General features: G+C 44.3%; 1 protein-coding gene across 2 annotated transcripts in view; it reads right to left on the reverse strand.

Annotated features, from left to right (window-relative positions):
* fmoda (fibromodulin a) overlaps nt 1-18,416 on the reverse strand; it is a 79,748-nt gene that overhangs the window by 25,605 nt on the left and 35,727 nt on the right. For both annotated transcript variants that reach the window (XM_079844353.1, XM_079844352.1), the window contains exons 2-3: nt 1,355-2,056; nt 1,129-1,269 (exon numbers count right to left, since the gene is read on the reverse strand). In XM_079844353.1, the coding sequence (XP_079700479.1) occupies nt 1,129-1,269; nt 1,355-1,436 (223 nt within the window). In that variant the 5' untranslated portion in view covers nt 1,437-2,056. The remainder of the gene's footprint in view (nt 1-1,128; nt 1,270-1,354; nt 2,057-18,416) is intronic.

Raw genomic sequence — 18,416 nt, forward strand, 5'->3', positions numbered from 1 at the left:
TAATATACACTCATAATTATAAAATGTACAGCCTTTGTCACATAGCTGGAAGGTTGAGAAAATACATAAACCAGCCTAAACATAGCGTGGCAGTCATGGGAAATGGAATAATATAGAGCAGTGTTGTGGTAAAGTCATTAGTGAGGCAAAAGGCAGATTGATATCACCTCTGAAAGATGATATGGTCCCACAACAGACCTCAGAAATAGGGGTCCTACTGGTGCATATTGTAGCAGTGATTAAATAGAAAGCGATTTTTGATAGCAATTAAATAGTACTGAGTGCTATACAAGCATTTCTTTAGATACCCATTTAAAGGTAGGATAGGCAATTTTTTCTTAAACACCTTTTGTTATTCTGGTTGAAACTTTTCTGGTACTTTTTTAGATAATTACAAATTGAAAAAAAACACTTACCCATACGGAAATGTAATATACAGTATGTGTATATGAAATATCAATATATGCGATATATAAAGTAAAAACATATATGAAACCTATTAGAAATTGTAACAATTCCATATATTGACATATACATTTATCCCATATATTATATATGTGTAATAGATATTTTGACATATATGTCTCATATACTGTATGACATATCCTAATATGCTCATATAGAGTGAAAACATAAAAGCACATCAATGCGCAGGAAATTCCATATCTTGACATATATCTCTATTCCACATATTATATATGTTTAAATGATATATGTGACAAATCACTATCACTGACAAAAGTCGTAGAGTCTTAGTATAAATTTTATGTATAAAACAAATGACATTTAAAATTTAAAATATTTCTAATGTTACTTATTGTCAGGTGAGACAAGGGATGAAGGACTCAAGGAAGGTTCCAGGTTGTAGAAAGTTAATTACTTTCTTTAAAGTGAATTTCGTTTTATATAAATTGTATCTTAATTTGAATGACTTATTATTTAATTTAATTTTTTGCGAGATGTATTGCAGCCCTCAATCAGACACAATATCCTCAGGGATGTCATAGTACCGGAAGACGAGATTGAAAAGAAGTTCTGCAGTGATCATATCTGTGAGGAAACCTTTCAAGGTGATCAAACGACAGGATTTAGAGAATCGATCAACAATAATTAATATGCAGGTGTTACCATAAGAAGGAGGCAGGTCTGTGGCGAAATCTACTCCTAGGTGTGACCAGGGGCATTGTGGAACAGGCAACGATAGGAGCTTGCCGGATGGATGACGACATGGACTCTTGGAGAAGGACCCAGAATTAAGGAGGGCGGATACTGACAGTGAGACATAGGAGGCAGTAATTATTACTTTGGTAGTGAGTGGTTTCATATTTACTGATGCTGAATGGATGACACTCACCATGGTGCGTGGTGGACGAATGGGACAGGCAGATATAGCTGCTCACCGACTGAGAAATCTCCATCTGGAACTCCAAACACATTGCGGAAGTGAAGGGTGAAATTCTTTAGAGTTTGAGTGACGCTGCCATTTTGGTTCCAGATTGTTTCGGGCCGAGTGAAGCGCTCGCCCCGTCAGCAGGGAGATAATGAAGGCAACCTCGACTGCATCTCCATGGCCAGCGAACACTGCAGGAGGAATCCTTCACAATCCTCCACCGAACAAGAGTAGGGCGCTGGGTGGGCCATGGGACTGGAGGCCACTGGCGGTGAAGAAACGGAGGTGACGGGTGATGCGTAAGTGGTGCTAGACAGTGCACGCTTGACCGCATCCACGACCTCCTGGAACGGATCCGGCACACTCATTTTCCCTGTGTTGGTCTGGTCTTCTGTAATGGAACAGAGACTCACAACCAGGAATAATGTTAATATAAAAGAGTTTATCAACAGCAGAAGGGTGTGGAGATGATAAGGTACGCATTTCAGATATGATGAATGGAGCATGGGAATACTGACAGTCTCTATGGTTGTAGCTGGATGAGGAGGTCGTGGATGGCGATGATGCAAAATCCAGAGCACACACCTCGATGAAGGGAAGGAAGCACGGGAATGGAGAAGGAGACGAGGAACAGACACGGAGGACCAGGAAGACGATGGAGACACGCTGGAACAGGAGATACAAGGGAGGTAGGTAATCTTCATTGAATACAGGTAGGTGATAACAGGTAGGTGAGTCCTTACTCTTGAACAAGACCAGACAATGTGACTGTGTGAGGTGTATGCTTAAATAGGTCAGTGCTGATGGGGAGATGAGGTGCAGGTGCGGGTGATTATAACTCGGGAGACATAGAATGCTGTGATTGGGTGATGGTGGAGCCTGGCTGATCTCTGACACTGTCAGTGAGTTTCATATTTTTGATATACACTACATTCCAAATTACATAAATTATGTCTTCGTAGAGTATTTGTAATGAAAATACAGACTGCACACTGCAAGTGTAACATCAAACAACGTTTTGCAATGAAGCCCGCAAATGTTCTTGTAATTCGCTTCAACCTTTCCAAACTTCTTGAAAGATTATTTCATGGAAGGTTCAAGTGGTGTATGTGTGTGAGGAATTGGAAGCAAGACGAATATGGGTATTTCTAAAGTACTATCGCACTTCTGGTTAAAAAAATAAGCTCAGAATCCAGAATCGTTGGAGAGAATCGCGATGCAGTAGGGTTGTCAAATAAAAATTTGAATTTCGAATATTCGTCGAATTTACAAAAAAACTGCACATTCGAATGCAAAAACCGTGCATACAATTTTTTGGTAGAGGCACGTGAGACATGATGATGACGTAACTGATGCGGATTGTTTATCCAGTACAGCGCGGTGTGGCTGAAAAAATGTCTAAAAAAAGAGTGAGGATTCGGAGTCAGAGAGAAAATGGGCAACCTGTTCGATGGCGTATACAGTCAGACAGTGCAGAAGAAGGCAATCAGGGATGTGGAGCATGAGATAATAAACATTAAAGAGAAGATACGATACCTGCTGACGAAAATCCTCTCAGTTGGTGGCAAAAATCATGCTGTATATATATATATATCCGCATATTGCATAGCTGGCAAAGACATACTTGACCATACCTCAGCAAAAAACGCTCAGCACTCGCTGCAGGTCAAGTTGTTTATGAATGTCAGTTTGCTATTTTGTGTTTACATTACGTTGTCTGTCGAATCGTGTTTTATCAGGCCGGTTTCACACTGCACACTTTAGCAGAGCGTAAGCAGCGCATATTTTTTCCGGCGCCCATGTTAACAGATTAGAGCATTCACACCGCATGCAGAGGCGGCGCGGCAGCACGTCACAGGAGCAGGGCAGAAGCTGCAGTACCGCGAGTCTATTTTTGCCACGCTGCTTACGCTGAATTAAAGCCACATTGTTTCAAAATGTATCTGATTAACATGATAAATAACAAATTTCACCATTAAAATCATGTAGTGAAATGTTCCGTGTGTTTCACAATCAAAAGAAGAAAAAAAAACAATACACGAAAACACAACACTGCCAGAAGTTTTTGCCCAAACTTCAAAGGCCCGTTTAAATGATTAAAACTAGAGGTTTATCTTAACTTTAAGGTAGGGCTGCTCGATTATGGAAAAAATCATAATCACGATTATTTTGGTCAATATTGAAATCACGATTATGTAACACGATTATTTCACATGACTTTGGGAATGTGTTGTATTTATTAAAAATACACTTTTCAACAATTCAATTGAAATCGTAACATTTGTTGTACTTTTTGAACTATTAAAATAAATAATATAACATATTCAAATCAAAGTATAAAAGTATTCACGTAGAAATGATAACCACAAATAAATAAGATCAACAATATGGTTCGGCTATGCTTTTCATGTACGTCTAACATTAGTTTTCAAGTACAGAAATGTATCAAATGTAAAATAACACTGCATATTTGAGTGCATAAATTAAAGATTAATCCTATTAAACTTACAAAAGCTATTCAATCAAGAGCGGTGAGTGATGTCCTTGTCTTTTGTTGTTTGACATTAAACAGACAGCAGTAAAGGCTACTGCCCCTTTAAGACCTCGCGTCTTCTTTATCGACTGTATAAAGTTCACTTAAGACATATACAGACTATGTCTGCTAGAATACTCATCAAGATGGACATGTTGACATACTTTTTGTGTGAGTTTGTCCGTTTAAGAGCAAGACTTGAAAGAGAACTCAATATTTGCGCGCTGAGAGACGTGTGCGCGCTCTCGGATGAACGCACAGAGACACATTTTCTCACAGCGCGCGCGGCTTCTCATTCTAAACCTAAACCCTAAAGCACTAAACCCGGGTGATGACGGTGAAAACAAGGGTTATAGTCATAACCCGAGACGTTCCCCTTTGAGGGAACTCGAACTGCGTCATCGTGATGACACTTTGGGGAACGAGTACCAACTATCCCGCACCAATCATATCCAACCCAGTGTGAAGCTGGAACCCAGGCACAACTAGGGGGCGAGCACTCTAGCGCCAGGCGTCTCAGGGAGATGCAGACTGTAGTAACGAATGAAGGTGTGAGGGGTGGCCCACCCAGCCGCCTTGCAGATCTCTTGCATAGAGGCTCCAGAAAGGAGGGCCACAGAGGAGGCCATGCTCCTGGTAGAATGGGCCCTCATGGCTAACGGTGAAGGCAAGTTGCGCACCTGATAAGCCGTTGCTATAGCCTAGACAATCCAATTACTGATTGTCTGCTTTGACGCAGAGCCCCTTCTTGGGTGAACCAAAACACACCGACAGCTGGTCTGACTTTCTCCACTGAGAAGACTTCTCCAAGTAAATCCTCAATGCCCGCACGGGGCAGAGGAGGTGAGGTCTGCTCTCTTCCGCCGTCACGTGAGGTGGAGGATGGAATGCCTGGAGAACCACTGACCGTGCCGCATTAGATGGCACCTTGGGCACGTAGCCCTGACTGGGATGCAAGATGGCCCTTACCATGCCAGGGGCAAACTCCAGGCAAGTCGGCATGATAGCCAAGGCCTGGAGGTCCCCCACTCTCCTCAGAGAAGTGATGGCAAGGAGAAAGGCCACCTTGAAGGTCAGTATTCTCGCCTCAGCCGACTCCGGCGGCTCAAAGGGGGCCTCAGCCAAACCCTCGAGCACCACCGCCAGGTCCCAGGTTGGGACCCTGGAATGAGCCGCAGGGCTCATCCTCCGAGCCCCACGGAGGAATCATACAACCAGATGGTGCCTTCCCAACGGCCCATCACTTAAAGGTGCGTGGAAAGCCCCAATGGCAGCCACATACGCCTTAAGTGTGGACTGGGAAAGACTGACGGAGAAGCGGTCTTGAAGGAACTCCAGCACTGAAGCCACCGGGCAGATAACTGGGTTCACCTCCCGCTCTCTACGCCAAGTGGAAAATACATTCCACTTCAGGCTGTACAACCTCCTGGTGGAAGGAGCTCTGGAGCTGAGTAGGGTCTCTACGACACCCGCGTACAAAAGCGTACAGACGTAGCCTCGGCCACATCTGTGCCATGGCATCCAGCCCCAGCAGAACGCACAGAGACACATTTTCTCACAGCGCGCGCGGCTTCTCATTCTAAACCTAAACCCTAAAGCACTAAACCCGGGTGATGACGGTGAAAACGACTGGTCATATTCGAAAATATGGCAGCACTCGCAATCTCGCATGCATTGAACAAAGTTTACAAAGAGAGAATTATTTGAAAAATATGAAGGAAAAAAAGGACGTTTACACGGCTCCCCTGCTCTCGTCAGTTTTTGTTTCTTTATTAGATTGTCATAGGTCACTCTGTTTAATTTTCAAGTGGTTAAACAAATTCGTGGTGTTCCCTTGCGTTGCAGCCACTACCATGTAGCAAATCTTAGCATGTTTCTGCTCGTCGTCTGATTCCTCGAAGCCAAACTGTTCCCAGACAACGGAGTTGGTTTTGCCTTTTTTGCTCACCAAACGCTGCTGTAACTGCCCTCCTTCTGCCATCTTTACTCGCGCCGAGTTTTTAAATTCCAGCGGATGATATGCACACGAGACTCACGACCTGAGAGAGATTTGTGGGTTCGGGAGGGGCGGATGTGCGCGTGCGCGTTTCATTCAGAACGCAAGGCAAAATAATCGTTTTTTCTCGATTGTACTATTTTGGTGATCGTTGGGAGGCAAAATCGAAATCGAAATTCGATTAATTGCACAGCCCTACTTTAAGGTTACTTTTATCATGTAAACTACCTATATACACACACATATATACATATATATACATATCTATGCCTATACAGCATGTTATATGCATATGTGTTTTGGACAGAGGGGGACACGGTCGCATCGTAAATCAAAACACAAGACAGACAGGGGTCGGGGGAGAACACCGGGAAAGGTGACACAATGGACGATATTCATCTGTTTGCAATACACAAGCCACGCGCTGGTCCCGCTCTCCATACGCACTGCTTCTGCGCTGCCAATGCACTGCTTGCGCGTGCAGTGTTAAGCCGGCGTCAGGTTACTGATGCACTTGCCGTTTTATGTACTTATTTAATAACAATTGTTTGAAAACTTAATGCACTTTAAAAAGTGTATGTCATTTCATTTCAATAAAAGATGCGATGCTTGATTTGGTTTACATTTGCTTGTTGCGCTCGCTTGTGGGGATATACAGTGGAGACAATACAGTACTTTTTCCCTATAACTTTAAGTATTGCCATTAGAATTTGAATGAAATTCAAATTTTGCTAATATTTAAGAAATAATTTTGAATTTAGCTTTTCAGCCATTTTGACAGCTCTATTATGCAGAGTTGTAGACAGTCACAGAGCGCCGCAAACAAACAGCAGCCACCTTTTACAGTTCCTCCTAAACCAAAACAACAAGCTTATGGTGTGTTCACACCATGTCGTAACCGTAATTACAAGATGGCAACCCGTGACATTCTACCGGAGCTGTTCACGTCCTCAGACTCTGAGGAACAGTTAAGTAAATCTGCAGCACCTGACGTGCTACTAGTCCAAACTCTGTAAGTTGTTTATGTTTATTATTATTGTAATGATATGTGCTTTGAGACATGTGGTATCTCTTGTGATGCAGAATTTTCTCTGGCTGTGCACGTTCTTGTGTTTTAAAGGAGGCATGACTTTGGAGAGAGAGCTCTAAAAGAAAGGGTGGAATCTAATGCTGTCAAACGTCTCGGGTTATGACTATAACCCTTGTTCCCCGAGAAGGGAATGAGACACTGCGTCATCGTGATGACACTTTCGGGTAACGCCCCTCGCGTAAAGCGTCTGAAGAAACAGTAGAATCAGCCCAATCCGATTGGTGTTGCGTGATGATGTAGTATGTGACGACATACCCGGAAGATACAAAGAGACGTCTGAACGCAACAGAGATAGCTTTCTTTGCTCTTCAGCGTGCGCTCTGATGATTGGGTGGACACGAGACGCAGTGTCTCGTTCCCTTCTCGGGGAACAAGGGTTATAGTCATAACCCGAGACGTTCCCCTTTGAGGGAACTCGAACTGCGTCATCGTGATGACACTTTGGGGAACGAGTACCAACTATCCCGCACCAATCATATCCAACCCAGTGTGAAGCTGGAACCCAGGCACAACTAGGGGGCGAGCACTCTAGCGCCAGGCGTCTCAGGGAGATGCAGACTGTAGTAACGAATGAAGGTGTGAGGGGTGGCCCACCCAGCCGCCTTGCAGATCTCTTGCATAGAGGCTCCAGAAAGGAGGGCCACAGAGGAGGCCATGCTCCTGGTAGAATGGGCCCTCATGGCTAACGGTGAAGGCAAGTTGCGCACCTGATAAGCCGTTGCTATAGCCTAGACAATCCAATTACTGATTGTCTGCTTTGACGCAGAGCCCCTTCTTGGGTGAACCAAAACACACCGACAGCTGGTCTGACTTTCTCCACTGAGAAGACTTCTCCAAGTAAATCCTCAATGCCCGCACGGGGCAGAGGAGGTGAGGTCTGCTCTCTTCCGCCGTCACGTGAGGTGGAGGATGGAATGCCTGGAGAACCACTGACCGTGCCGCATTAGATGGCACCTTGGGCACGTAGCCCTGACTGGGATGCAAGATGGCCCTTACCATGCCAGGGGCAAACTCCAGGCAAGTCGGCATGATAGCCAAGGCCTGGAGGTCCCCCACTCTCCTCAGAGAAGTGATGGCAAGGAGAAAGGCCACCTTGAAGGTCAGTATTCTCGCCTCAGCCGACTCCGGCGGCTCAAAGGGGGCCTCAGCCAAACCCTCGAGCACCACCGCCAGGTCCCAGGTTGGGACCCTGGAATGAGCCGCAGGGCTCATCCTCCGAGCCCCACGGAGGAATCATACAACCAGATGGTGCCTTCCCAACGGCCCATCACTTAAAGGTGCGTGGAAAGCCCCAATGGCAGCCACATACGCCTTAAGTGTGGACTGGGAAAGACTGACGGAGAAGCGGTCTTGAAGGAACTCCAGCACTGAAGCCACCGGGCAGATAACTGGGTTCACCTCCCGCTCTCTACGCCAAGTGGAAAATACATTCCACTTCAGGCTGTACAACCTCCTGGTGGAAGGAGCTCTGGAGCTGAGTAGGGTCTCTACGACACCCGCGTACAAAAGCGTACAGACGTAGCCTCGGCCACATCTGTGCCATGGCATCCAGCCCCAGCAGGGCCGGATGAGTGAGGGAGAACCACAGCGGGCAGTGGGACATCTCTTGAGACGCGAATAGATCCACTTCCACCGGGCCCAACCGCTCGCACATAGCCTCCACCACCTCGGGGTGGAGTCGCCATTCCCCGGGCCTCAGCCCCTGCCTCGACAGGATGTCTGCTCCCTAGTTATGGTCCCCGGGGATGTACATCGCCCTGAGGGATGACAACCTCCCCTGGGACCACAGGAGAACCTGATGTGCCAGTCTGCAAAGAGGGCGTGACCTCAGGCCCCCCTGGTGGTTTAGATCCGATACTGCCGAAACATGTTGTCGGATCGTATCAGGACATGGTGGCCGTGGAGGTCCGGGAAAAAGCTCCTCAGAGCTTTGTAGACCGCCAGAATTTCCAGGCAGTTGATGTGCCAGGAAGAACGCCGGGTCTCCCACAGACCTCTGGAAAAGCGGCCTTCCATGACCGTGTCCCAACCAGTTAGGGATGCGTCTGTTGAAACGGTTTCCCGGCAACATGATGCTCCCAGCACTGGCCCCCGGGACAGGAACCAAGGTCTCTTCCATATGACGAGGGAACGAAGGCATCTCCGCGTTACCCTGATCATACAGAATGGTCTTCCCCTCAAGGAAAACCTTCCTGGTTCCCAGCCACCACTGTAGGGGTCTCGTGCAGCAGGCCAAGGGAAATTCTGTTGGACGCAGCTGCCGCAAGTCCCAGCAGTCCTAAACTGCTACACAGTGATGCCCGAATGGAGGAACCTGATAATGATACGCTTCGCCCCCGAAAGCGAACCTCAGGAATCCCCCGTGACACAGAGGGATGGAACATGGAAGTATGCGTCCTCTTTATATACACCGTGACAGACCAGTCCTCAGACTGGATCTGAATCACGACACTCAAGCATCTTGAATCTGAATCTCCTTAGAGAACGACCCAAGTACTCCGATCTAAAGTTGGACGCAACTGGCCATCCTTCTTAGGAACTATGAAGTACTGGCTGTAGAACCCGGACTCCCTGACTGGCGGAGGAATACGTTCAAAGCCTCCTTAACCAACAGGGAGTGTACTTCCTGTTCCATTACCCGCACCTGCTCTGGGCCGACCACAATCCAGACCACCCCGTTAGACTTCGGGGGAGGGAACTGAACTGCGGCCTGTAACCCCGTTCTACAGTACGCAGGGCCCATGCAGATATATTCGGAGGCATAACCATGCGCCGAGATAATCTGCTAAGGGAACCAGCCTCTCGAGGCCAGCCTCGGGTTTCAACCGAGCCTCCTCCCCGACCCCCTGAAGCGGCTAACCAGCAGGGCGAATTCGAGGAAGATTTTCGGTGTGCGTACGCGTTTGCTGGACCGCCGCAGGTCTTGCTAGAGGCGGCTGGTGCAGCGCGCGTGCGCTGAGAAACGATGTGGCCCGAAGCGTACTAGACGGCGGGAGCACAACATCGATTCCCAAAAGCTCCACAGGGGAGGCAACCTCGATCTCTCCAACCCGGGAGAGGGGGCCGGCCAGCAGGGGCCTCATCTAAGGGAGCAGCTCGACAGGGCCGCAACCTCCAATCTTAGATGGATATCCAGACAAGTCAAACACGCTTGGGCGACAGACTGATTAAAGTATCTAACTTAACAAAGCCAGATAACATGACACTCAATTCCTAAGAATTAAATGTCATCATAATCACCCAACCCGTGCAACCTGGTCTGAATGATAGGCTGAGTAAAAAATACATCTAACTCCTCAAAGTCAGATAATATTTTAATTTAATTCCTCGGAATTAAATGCAGCCATAGTAAGGTGAAACATGGTCTAAATGATAGGCTGAATATCTAACTCCTCAAAGTCAGATTTTATTTAATTCCTCAGAATTAAATGCAGCCATAATCATCAGACGTTACTGTTTTATTGTATTATATACGGCTCGAAAATCACACGTTGCCTCAGCAACGTGGCTCAAGCCGTTATAATACAATTGGCTTTCATCACTCGAGAAGAAAGCCAAACAGTATCACATTTCACAAATACGGTAAAACATGGTCTGAATGATAGGCTGAATGTCTATCTGCTCAAAGTCAGATCATATTTCATTTAATTCCTCAGAATTAAATGCAGCCACAATCATCAGACGATACTGTTGTATTGTATTTAAACGGACTCATAAACCACACGTTGCCTCAGCAACGTGGTTCAAGCCATTATAATACAACTGGCTTTCATCCCTCGAGAGAAAAAGCCAAACAGGCGTGAGGCTGAAACACCCGATAGGCGCACGGCAGTACGCGTCGAGATATTTCTCAATGAAAACAGCCCGCCCCCTCAGGAGCTGACTGCATGCCTCGCACCCACAGTATCCCTTCTCACCGTGTCATGTTGTATCACTCTAATAGCAGACCCAAACCTGCGCGCCGCCTCGGCAACGCGAGGTTGAATCTGCATTAGGAAAGGCGAGCCTCGATACGGAGCCCATCTAATTCCTCAGAATCACACAGCTCACGCATCGGGTCCTCCACCCCGGGGGAAGAAGCCGCAGAGCGGGCTTCCACACGGGGAAGGAGAACAATGGAGCTGTCACCGGGAAGGAGAAGATGCTTAAGCACTCTCAAGTTCCCTTGACAGACCCATCTGCGAGTCCATGATAGATCAACCGTGCTGCCTCAACAGCATGGGACCGGCCATGGAATTCGCGAGCCCTGCATGCTTGTGAAAACAACGTTGGTAGATAACAACACCAAATACTCTCAGACTGGAAACACAGAGCGCTAACGCTGAAGAGCAAAAAAGTTCAGACGTCTCTTTGTATCTTCCGAGTACGCCGTCACATACTACGTCATCACGCAACACCAATCGGATTGGGCTGATTCTACTGTTTCTTCAGACGCTTTACGCGAGGGGCGTTCCCCGAAAGTGTCATCACGATGACGCAGTTCGAGTTCCCTCGAAGGGGAACCTAGCTTGCTATTGCTAGCCTCTCCAAAATTGCCTACCCTATCGTTAACAAGAAATCCACTTACTAACAATACATTAATAGAGCAAATACACATCAAATACACATAACTGTGTATAAATATCAATCACAGACACTTTAAGCACAAAAGGGTCTAAAACATTTGGCAAAAATATCCATCAAGTCACTTCAAAAGTTAATCTGGCTCAAAGAATATCAAGAAAAGGGTACATCAACAAAATCAGTCTTAAGTCAATATTCAATTAACCAACAAACAAACAAAGGCCAGCGTTTCAAATGAACTATTCAAAATGTTTGAATGTGTTTGTTTGATTTTTAGGGAGTTGTGACAAAGATAGTTGTAAGCAATGCATTTGCAACACAGAGATATTGAAGCGTCCTTCCAAATACAAGGGAAATAACTCCCAGAAAAGTCCAGAACCAAACACACACACACACACACACAAAAAAATGACTCAAGATTTACCGTTTACCTTTTTAGCTTTGTTTGCTCATTGTTCTCCACTTATATTCATTTTGATTGATTGATATGATTTTCAGACCAGCAGCACAATTACAAGTGTTTTTCTATTTTATGCAACAGTCCAATAAACAAGAGGTAAATATAGAGTAACTTACATTTAAGACAGTATTGTGTCTGTTTTTGTGTCTATTTTCTTCGCAAAGAAAATAGTTTCAAACAAAGCCACAGTAGACTCAAATGCTGCATGTTTCCAAGCAAGACATGGAAGTGATCTTCCTGAATGAATAAATTTTTTTAATTTGCATTATATTTCTGGAAAAAAAATCGTCATTTTTGTGTCATCTGAGGATTTTTTGTCCAGAGGCTAAAAACTACAGCCAGTAGAAGGAGCTAGTTCCGTATGTTATCAACCCGCCCATAGGGGTGGGATCTCACTCACAGAATCTAAATGCGCACGGCCGTTTGGATTGGGCATTAAAAACGGAGCGGTGCGGAGCAAAGTGAGTGTTTCAACTTTTCATTGAATTCCTATGAAAGTTTAGCTTCCATATGCATGATCTGAAAACGCGCCAGACTGGACACGCACTGAGAATGACTGCCGCTCTTACCTTAGCTCTGCTCAGCTCTTACTTCGCTCTCGTAATGAATGAAATCGGACTCCTGCTGCGTTTGTGCCGTGACTTTCGTTCGGCTCACTCACACTTTATTGAAAAGGCACGTTCTGAACAAAATTATTGTATTATTATGAAGATCAAAACGGCAGTGTAGGGAGTGACGTCGTAGGGCAGCGAAACAAGTGCATTCTGGGAGTTGTTGTCTTTCATCCACATGAGACAAAAATACATTTTCTGTCTTTTCTCAGTCTAGAAGGCACCAAATTCAAAAATAATTTCACATTTCTACTACATAAATGACCCAGTTTAAATACACATTCATCTTCCCAGCACTGAAGTACCCCTTTAAGACAGTCACGTTTTGTTTCTGAATGAATCAGTGTGTTTGAACAAATCAATTGAGTGGATGATTCATTGACTCACTCATGAACATTTCTTTCCTGTATGAATTAATGGGTGCTTCTCAATCAGAAGGCTGTATCCTAGTATGGCTGCATATCTTGACTGCCACGTCACTGAGTCTCAATTTAAAGGATCCTTTAAAGGCATCCTTTGTTTTGATTCCTTCACTCTGCCTGTTTTGAAGGATGCATCAAGTGTATCAACCATAATCCTTTGCACACATTCCAATTCACAAAAAAGAAGAGAATTAGTAGAAAGACAAAAAAGTATTTTGGAGATAAAGGTATTATGTTTTCTTGTTTTTGTTAATAATCAAATAATGCTAAAAATGCTTAATGTAAACCACTGGGAGACCATAGATGGTTGTCATTCCCTGTACTGCATTATTAGAAAGGCAGTTCATATAAAGGTTTGTAGTATAAAGTTATTGTTGTTTTTTTGTTTTTTATTTTTTAATTATAATTATGCACACTTACTAGACCGTCTCATTCTAGCTTAATGCTGAATGCAGTGATTCACACATAAAGATAGAGTTTTGGTGCAATGATATAAGCTACAGAAACAAAGTACAAACAAAGAAAGATTATTATTATTATATTATTATTATTATAAAAGAGCCAGACTTTCTGCCTAACAGACTTTCTGCGCTTCTGGCTGGACTCCCCTCTTGTGCGATCCAAACACTTTGAATGATCCAGAATGCAGCGGCACATCTGGTCTTCAACGAGCCCAAAAGGACCCACGTCACACCACTCTTCGTCTCTCTGCACTGGCTACCACTCACTGCTCGCATCAAGTTTAAGGCGCCGACGCTTTACAGAGCCACCACGCGCTCAGCTCCTGCATACTTTGAATCGATTCTACAACTCCACACCCCCACCAGAAGCCTTCGTTCAGCCAAGGAGCGAAGGCTTGTAGTACCATCACAGAGAGGCAAAAAATCCCTTTCCAGAACATTTTCATTCAACGTTCCCAGCTGGTGGAACAATCTTCCCACCGCCATCCGAAACGCTGATTCGTTGACAACATTCAAAAGTCAACTAAAAACTCATCTCTTCCATGAGCACTTAACCTCATTAAAAAAATAATAATAATAAAAAAAACTTTCCTTTCCTCTTTCTCCTCCTCTTTCCCTCCCTACTCTAGCCTGTGCTACACTGAGAAATGTACACGGACTAAGTATTTCAGGCACTTGTTGCGCTCACTCGACTCTTCACGACCAATCGCTTATTGTACCCCCAAGTTGTAAGTCGCTTTGGATAAAAGCGTCTGCTAAATGCATAAATGTAAATGTAACAGGGGCAGAATATATGTACACCAATCTGTTGAAATATTATCTATAATACATCATGTTAGAAAAAAAATGCTTCACATTACAACCTGCTTTGACACAATAATTGCTGTATGATAATCTATACATTTAATTTCCCCTTTATAACATACGGCAAATCTGCATGCCTTGACCCTGCTGCGTTTTCACACATCCTGCTATGATTGAAGGTAGGTAATGAGCTCAAGCTTTATTTACTTGGACTAATTCCCAGAAAAACTGATATTTCTCTGATATTTTGTGGAGTTCGCATACTGTACTCTACCCTGAGGCTTTGGCAAGCTGTGGTGGTTATTGATGTCATACCCTCTGGGTAGGAGAAAGAGCTTGTTAAGCAAAGATCTTAATGAGTCTCAGTCTGATTACATCAACCAGACCTCCACCATAGACATCATCAAAATGCTTATGGTGGCCACAACTGCATTACAAGTCTGGCACTTCATTAATTCAAACACAGAGGAAAAGGCTGGGTGGTGAAGCATCTGCTTCTGATGCAAAACTCACAATTTTGTTGTAGCTTGGTTGGTGGTTTGTTAAGCATGATGTAATGTAATTAATAATTCTATGCAAATCTGATGTCAATATAGGGAGCAAGACTACACTCCAATGATTGTGAGGTTCACACATACTATGCGTCTGAGAATGCACATCTGTCAATCATTTGTGTCTGTCTGTGAATGTGTGTAAGCACACACAATAAAAACTAACCCAGATGGCAAAACTGCACACATCAGATGCACACAATCATCTGTCAAGCACATGCCGAAAGAAATCCGTCACACCTTAGCAAATACTAGAAGTACAACAAGGTAAATCTGCCTTCAGATGCTCAGGGTCAGTTCAACCCTGCATCATCTGTATGACTACCTTCATTGTTTTCTCTCTGTGCCAAACCATTAAGCTCTTGGCAATAAATCTTAAAGCATGAAATTAAGCTTGATATGGAAATAAATTTAAGTTGTAAGAGGAAGGAAAGACATTTCCTTGCCAAAAGGGTATTGCAGTTACACCCTTTCCAGCCTTTTACTTTTAATTAACAACAAACTTTAGATGTGCCTCAGATGACAATGATACTGCATTAAATAATATAGTCTTGGCTAAGATGTATTGTCTTGCCATACATAATATTTGACCTAAATTATCTCAGAGTAAATGTCACAATGACTCACTTACAGTACCGAGCAAGACCCATTACATTACACACACAAAATCACACCCACTATAACAGTGATGTAATGATGTTTGATACAGACCAGTCTGCACCTGAATAGTGAGATCAATCTATACAGTATTTATAATTTTAAGAACTGAGAGAGTGAGTTTCAAGATTTAAATGAAAAGTGGAGTGGAGTCCCTTAAAAAGGATCTCACAGCGTACAAAAGTGATCTTCCTAAAAACAAAAATGGACCAGCACCAGAAACACTTCTTCACATTAACAGATTATCAACAATGTGGACAAAGAAAGCCACAAAATCAAAGCAATCCAATGCAGCCCAGTGTGTTTATTGAGAAAGCGAACTGAAAAACTATGATTTCAATACAAGTGTCCTGTTTCTTGACCATCACATCAAATTAGATAATAGATCTAAATGCCTTTAAGATTAAAAAAAATATCTTTATATCTATAGCAATTGCGACTTTTTTTCACCATAATAGTGACATTATTTCTCACAGTATGACTTTATATCTCTCAATTGACATTTTTCTCACTTCTCCATTTTATACCTCACAATTGTGATTATTCATACAGTAATTGTGATTTACTGTTATGTGACTATACATCAGTTTTGTGAAGTACCTTTGTGCGCTTACGCTACCTTACAAGTCATTGCCTGATAAGGCAGCGAGGCAACAAGTCAGTCAGCTGCCTAGGTTTTCGGATGCAGCCTATATTTGCCTGAGTTCTTGTTCATTGTTTGTTACCATGGTCTCTAGTTAGTGGTGTTCCCAATTTCTTTAATGATCATTCCCTGTGTATTTAATCCCGCTGTTTCTTTAGTTCATTGTTCTGTGTCATCAATATTTAATGTGTAGTTCTTTTTAATTATAAGTATCTTTATCATTTGTTTTGTGTCACGCATCTCGTTTTTGGAGTAATACTACATAGCCATCGTGACAGAACGCAGAATCCTTCAAAGCTAGTAACAAGAAACAGAAAAAAGAAAAATGGATATACCTTGTGTTCGCCTCCTCCTGCTAGAACAGGGAGATTGCTTCCTCAATGATCACACAAGGGATTTTCTCAATCTGGCATGCCTCAACCATTACCTGACTGCTCGCTCTGCATATTCTAGAACACCAGCCTCAATGAACGGTCTAAGGCACGTCTGCCTGTGGAAGGTCCTTGATGGAGCTATGCTGCATTCGTAGAGTGGGTGCTGGTTCAAAGTTACTCTCTGTTCACTGTCTACCTCATGGATGAGTACAACTCTGGACCCAGAGCCCAGCCAGCCTTCATCCATGTTTTCATGTTCCATGTTTGTTCAGCCACTGTTCAGAAGCCAGAGTCCACCGTAGACTCGGAGCTTGAGCCCAAGAGTGTTTGCCAGAGGCCAATTTCATCCCGCAGCCTGAGCACATGGCAGAGTCTGACCAGGTGCATGAGCCAGCAACAGAGCTGTCCATAGAGGGAATATTAGTGTAGTTTGATGGGATGGATTGGAGCCTCATCAATTATTACTTGATGAACTGGAAGATTACATTTTGCAAGATCTCCAGTCCTGTTTGATCCTCAATTGATCTTGTCTTCCTCCCCATTGGTTCAGTCCAGTCCCAAGTCGTCTTCCTCGCAGCTGGTTCAGTTCAGTCCCAAGTTGCCGTCTTTGCAGCTGGTTCAGTCCAGTTCCAAGTCATCTTCATCTCTGCTGGTTCAGTCCAGTCCCAAGTTGTCTTCCTCACCACTGGTTCAGTCCAATTCCAAGTCATCTTTGTCTCTGCTAATTCAGCCCAGTCCCAAGTTGTCTTTCTCACTGCTGGTTCAACCCAACCTCAAGTTGTCCTCATCGCAGCTGATTCAGCCCAGTCTCATTTCATTTTCGTCTCTGCTGGTTCAGCCCAATCACAAGTTGCCTTTGTTGCCGCTGGTTAGGCAGAACCAAGTGTCCTTCATCACCATTGTCTCTACCCAACTCTAAGTCTCCTTCATTGTAGATCGTCCCGCCCAGCCTTTCTCTCTGTCCTCCTCTACCAAAACCACCGTGTTCCTCAGCTTCACCTCCACTGTCTCCCTTCAGCCCCTTGGCTTTTCTTAGCTGCTTGGACCTGCCTTGGGTTGTCCAGTCATCTGCTCTGCTTTGGTCTAACAATCCCCTAGTTCCACCTCAGCTCTCCAACCCATTGGATCCAAGTTGGCCAACAATCCCTCTGCTCCACCATGATCTACTGTCCCTCAGGCTCTGCAGGGCTCTCTTGTCCCTCTGGCTCCACCTTGGTCTATCATTGCTCTGGCTCTGCTTTAGACTTACGGATCTCCAGCTGCATCTTAACCCTCCACCCCTCTGACTCTGCCAGGCTCCTCCTTCCCTCTGGTTCCGTCATTGTCCACATCTCCACCTTGGTCACCTGTGCCTATGGCTCTGTGCCTATGGCTCTATCTGCTCTGGGTCATCCTCTGGTTCCTCCCTCTATCGCATCCTCCCTGGTCTTCACCGTAGTGTTTCCCTCTGCCAACTCCTGGGTCTCATCAGTCTTTGACTGCTTCTCGTCCTCCTTCAGAACCCCTTCCTTCCACCTCTTTGGACTTTTTACGACGTAATAGGTAATTCTGGCGTTTTTTTTTGTGTTTAATTAAAAGTATCTTTATTATTAATTTTGCGTCAAGAATCTCGTATTTGAAGTAATATACACAGCCACTGTGACATCATTTTCATCATAATTGTGACTTTACTTTATAATGTCACTTTATATCTAACAATTGTGGGGGGGTTTTCATCACAGTTGTGACTATTTCATTGGAACATTCATAATTTCTCACAATGTAACTTTGTATTTCTCAACTGCAACTTTGTTTAGACATAACTGCGACAAATGAGACTATACTTTGTGATTGCAATTTTAATTCTCATAAATTGAAACTT

The sequence above is a fragment of the Gobio gobio genome (genome assembly GCF_949357685.1).
Source record: "Gobio gobio genome assembly, chromosome: 19".
Lineage (NCBI taxonomy): Eukaryota > Metazoa > Chordata > Actinopteri > Cypriniformes > Gobionidae > Gobio > Gobio gobio.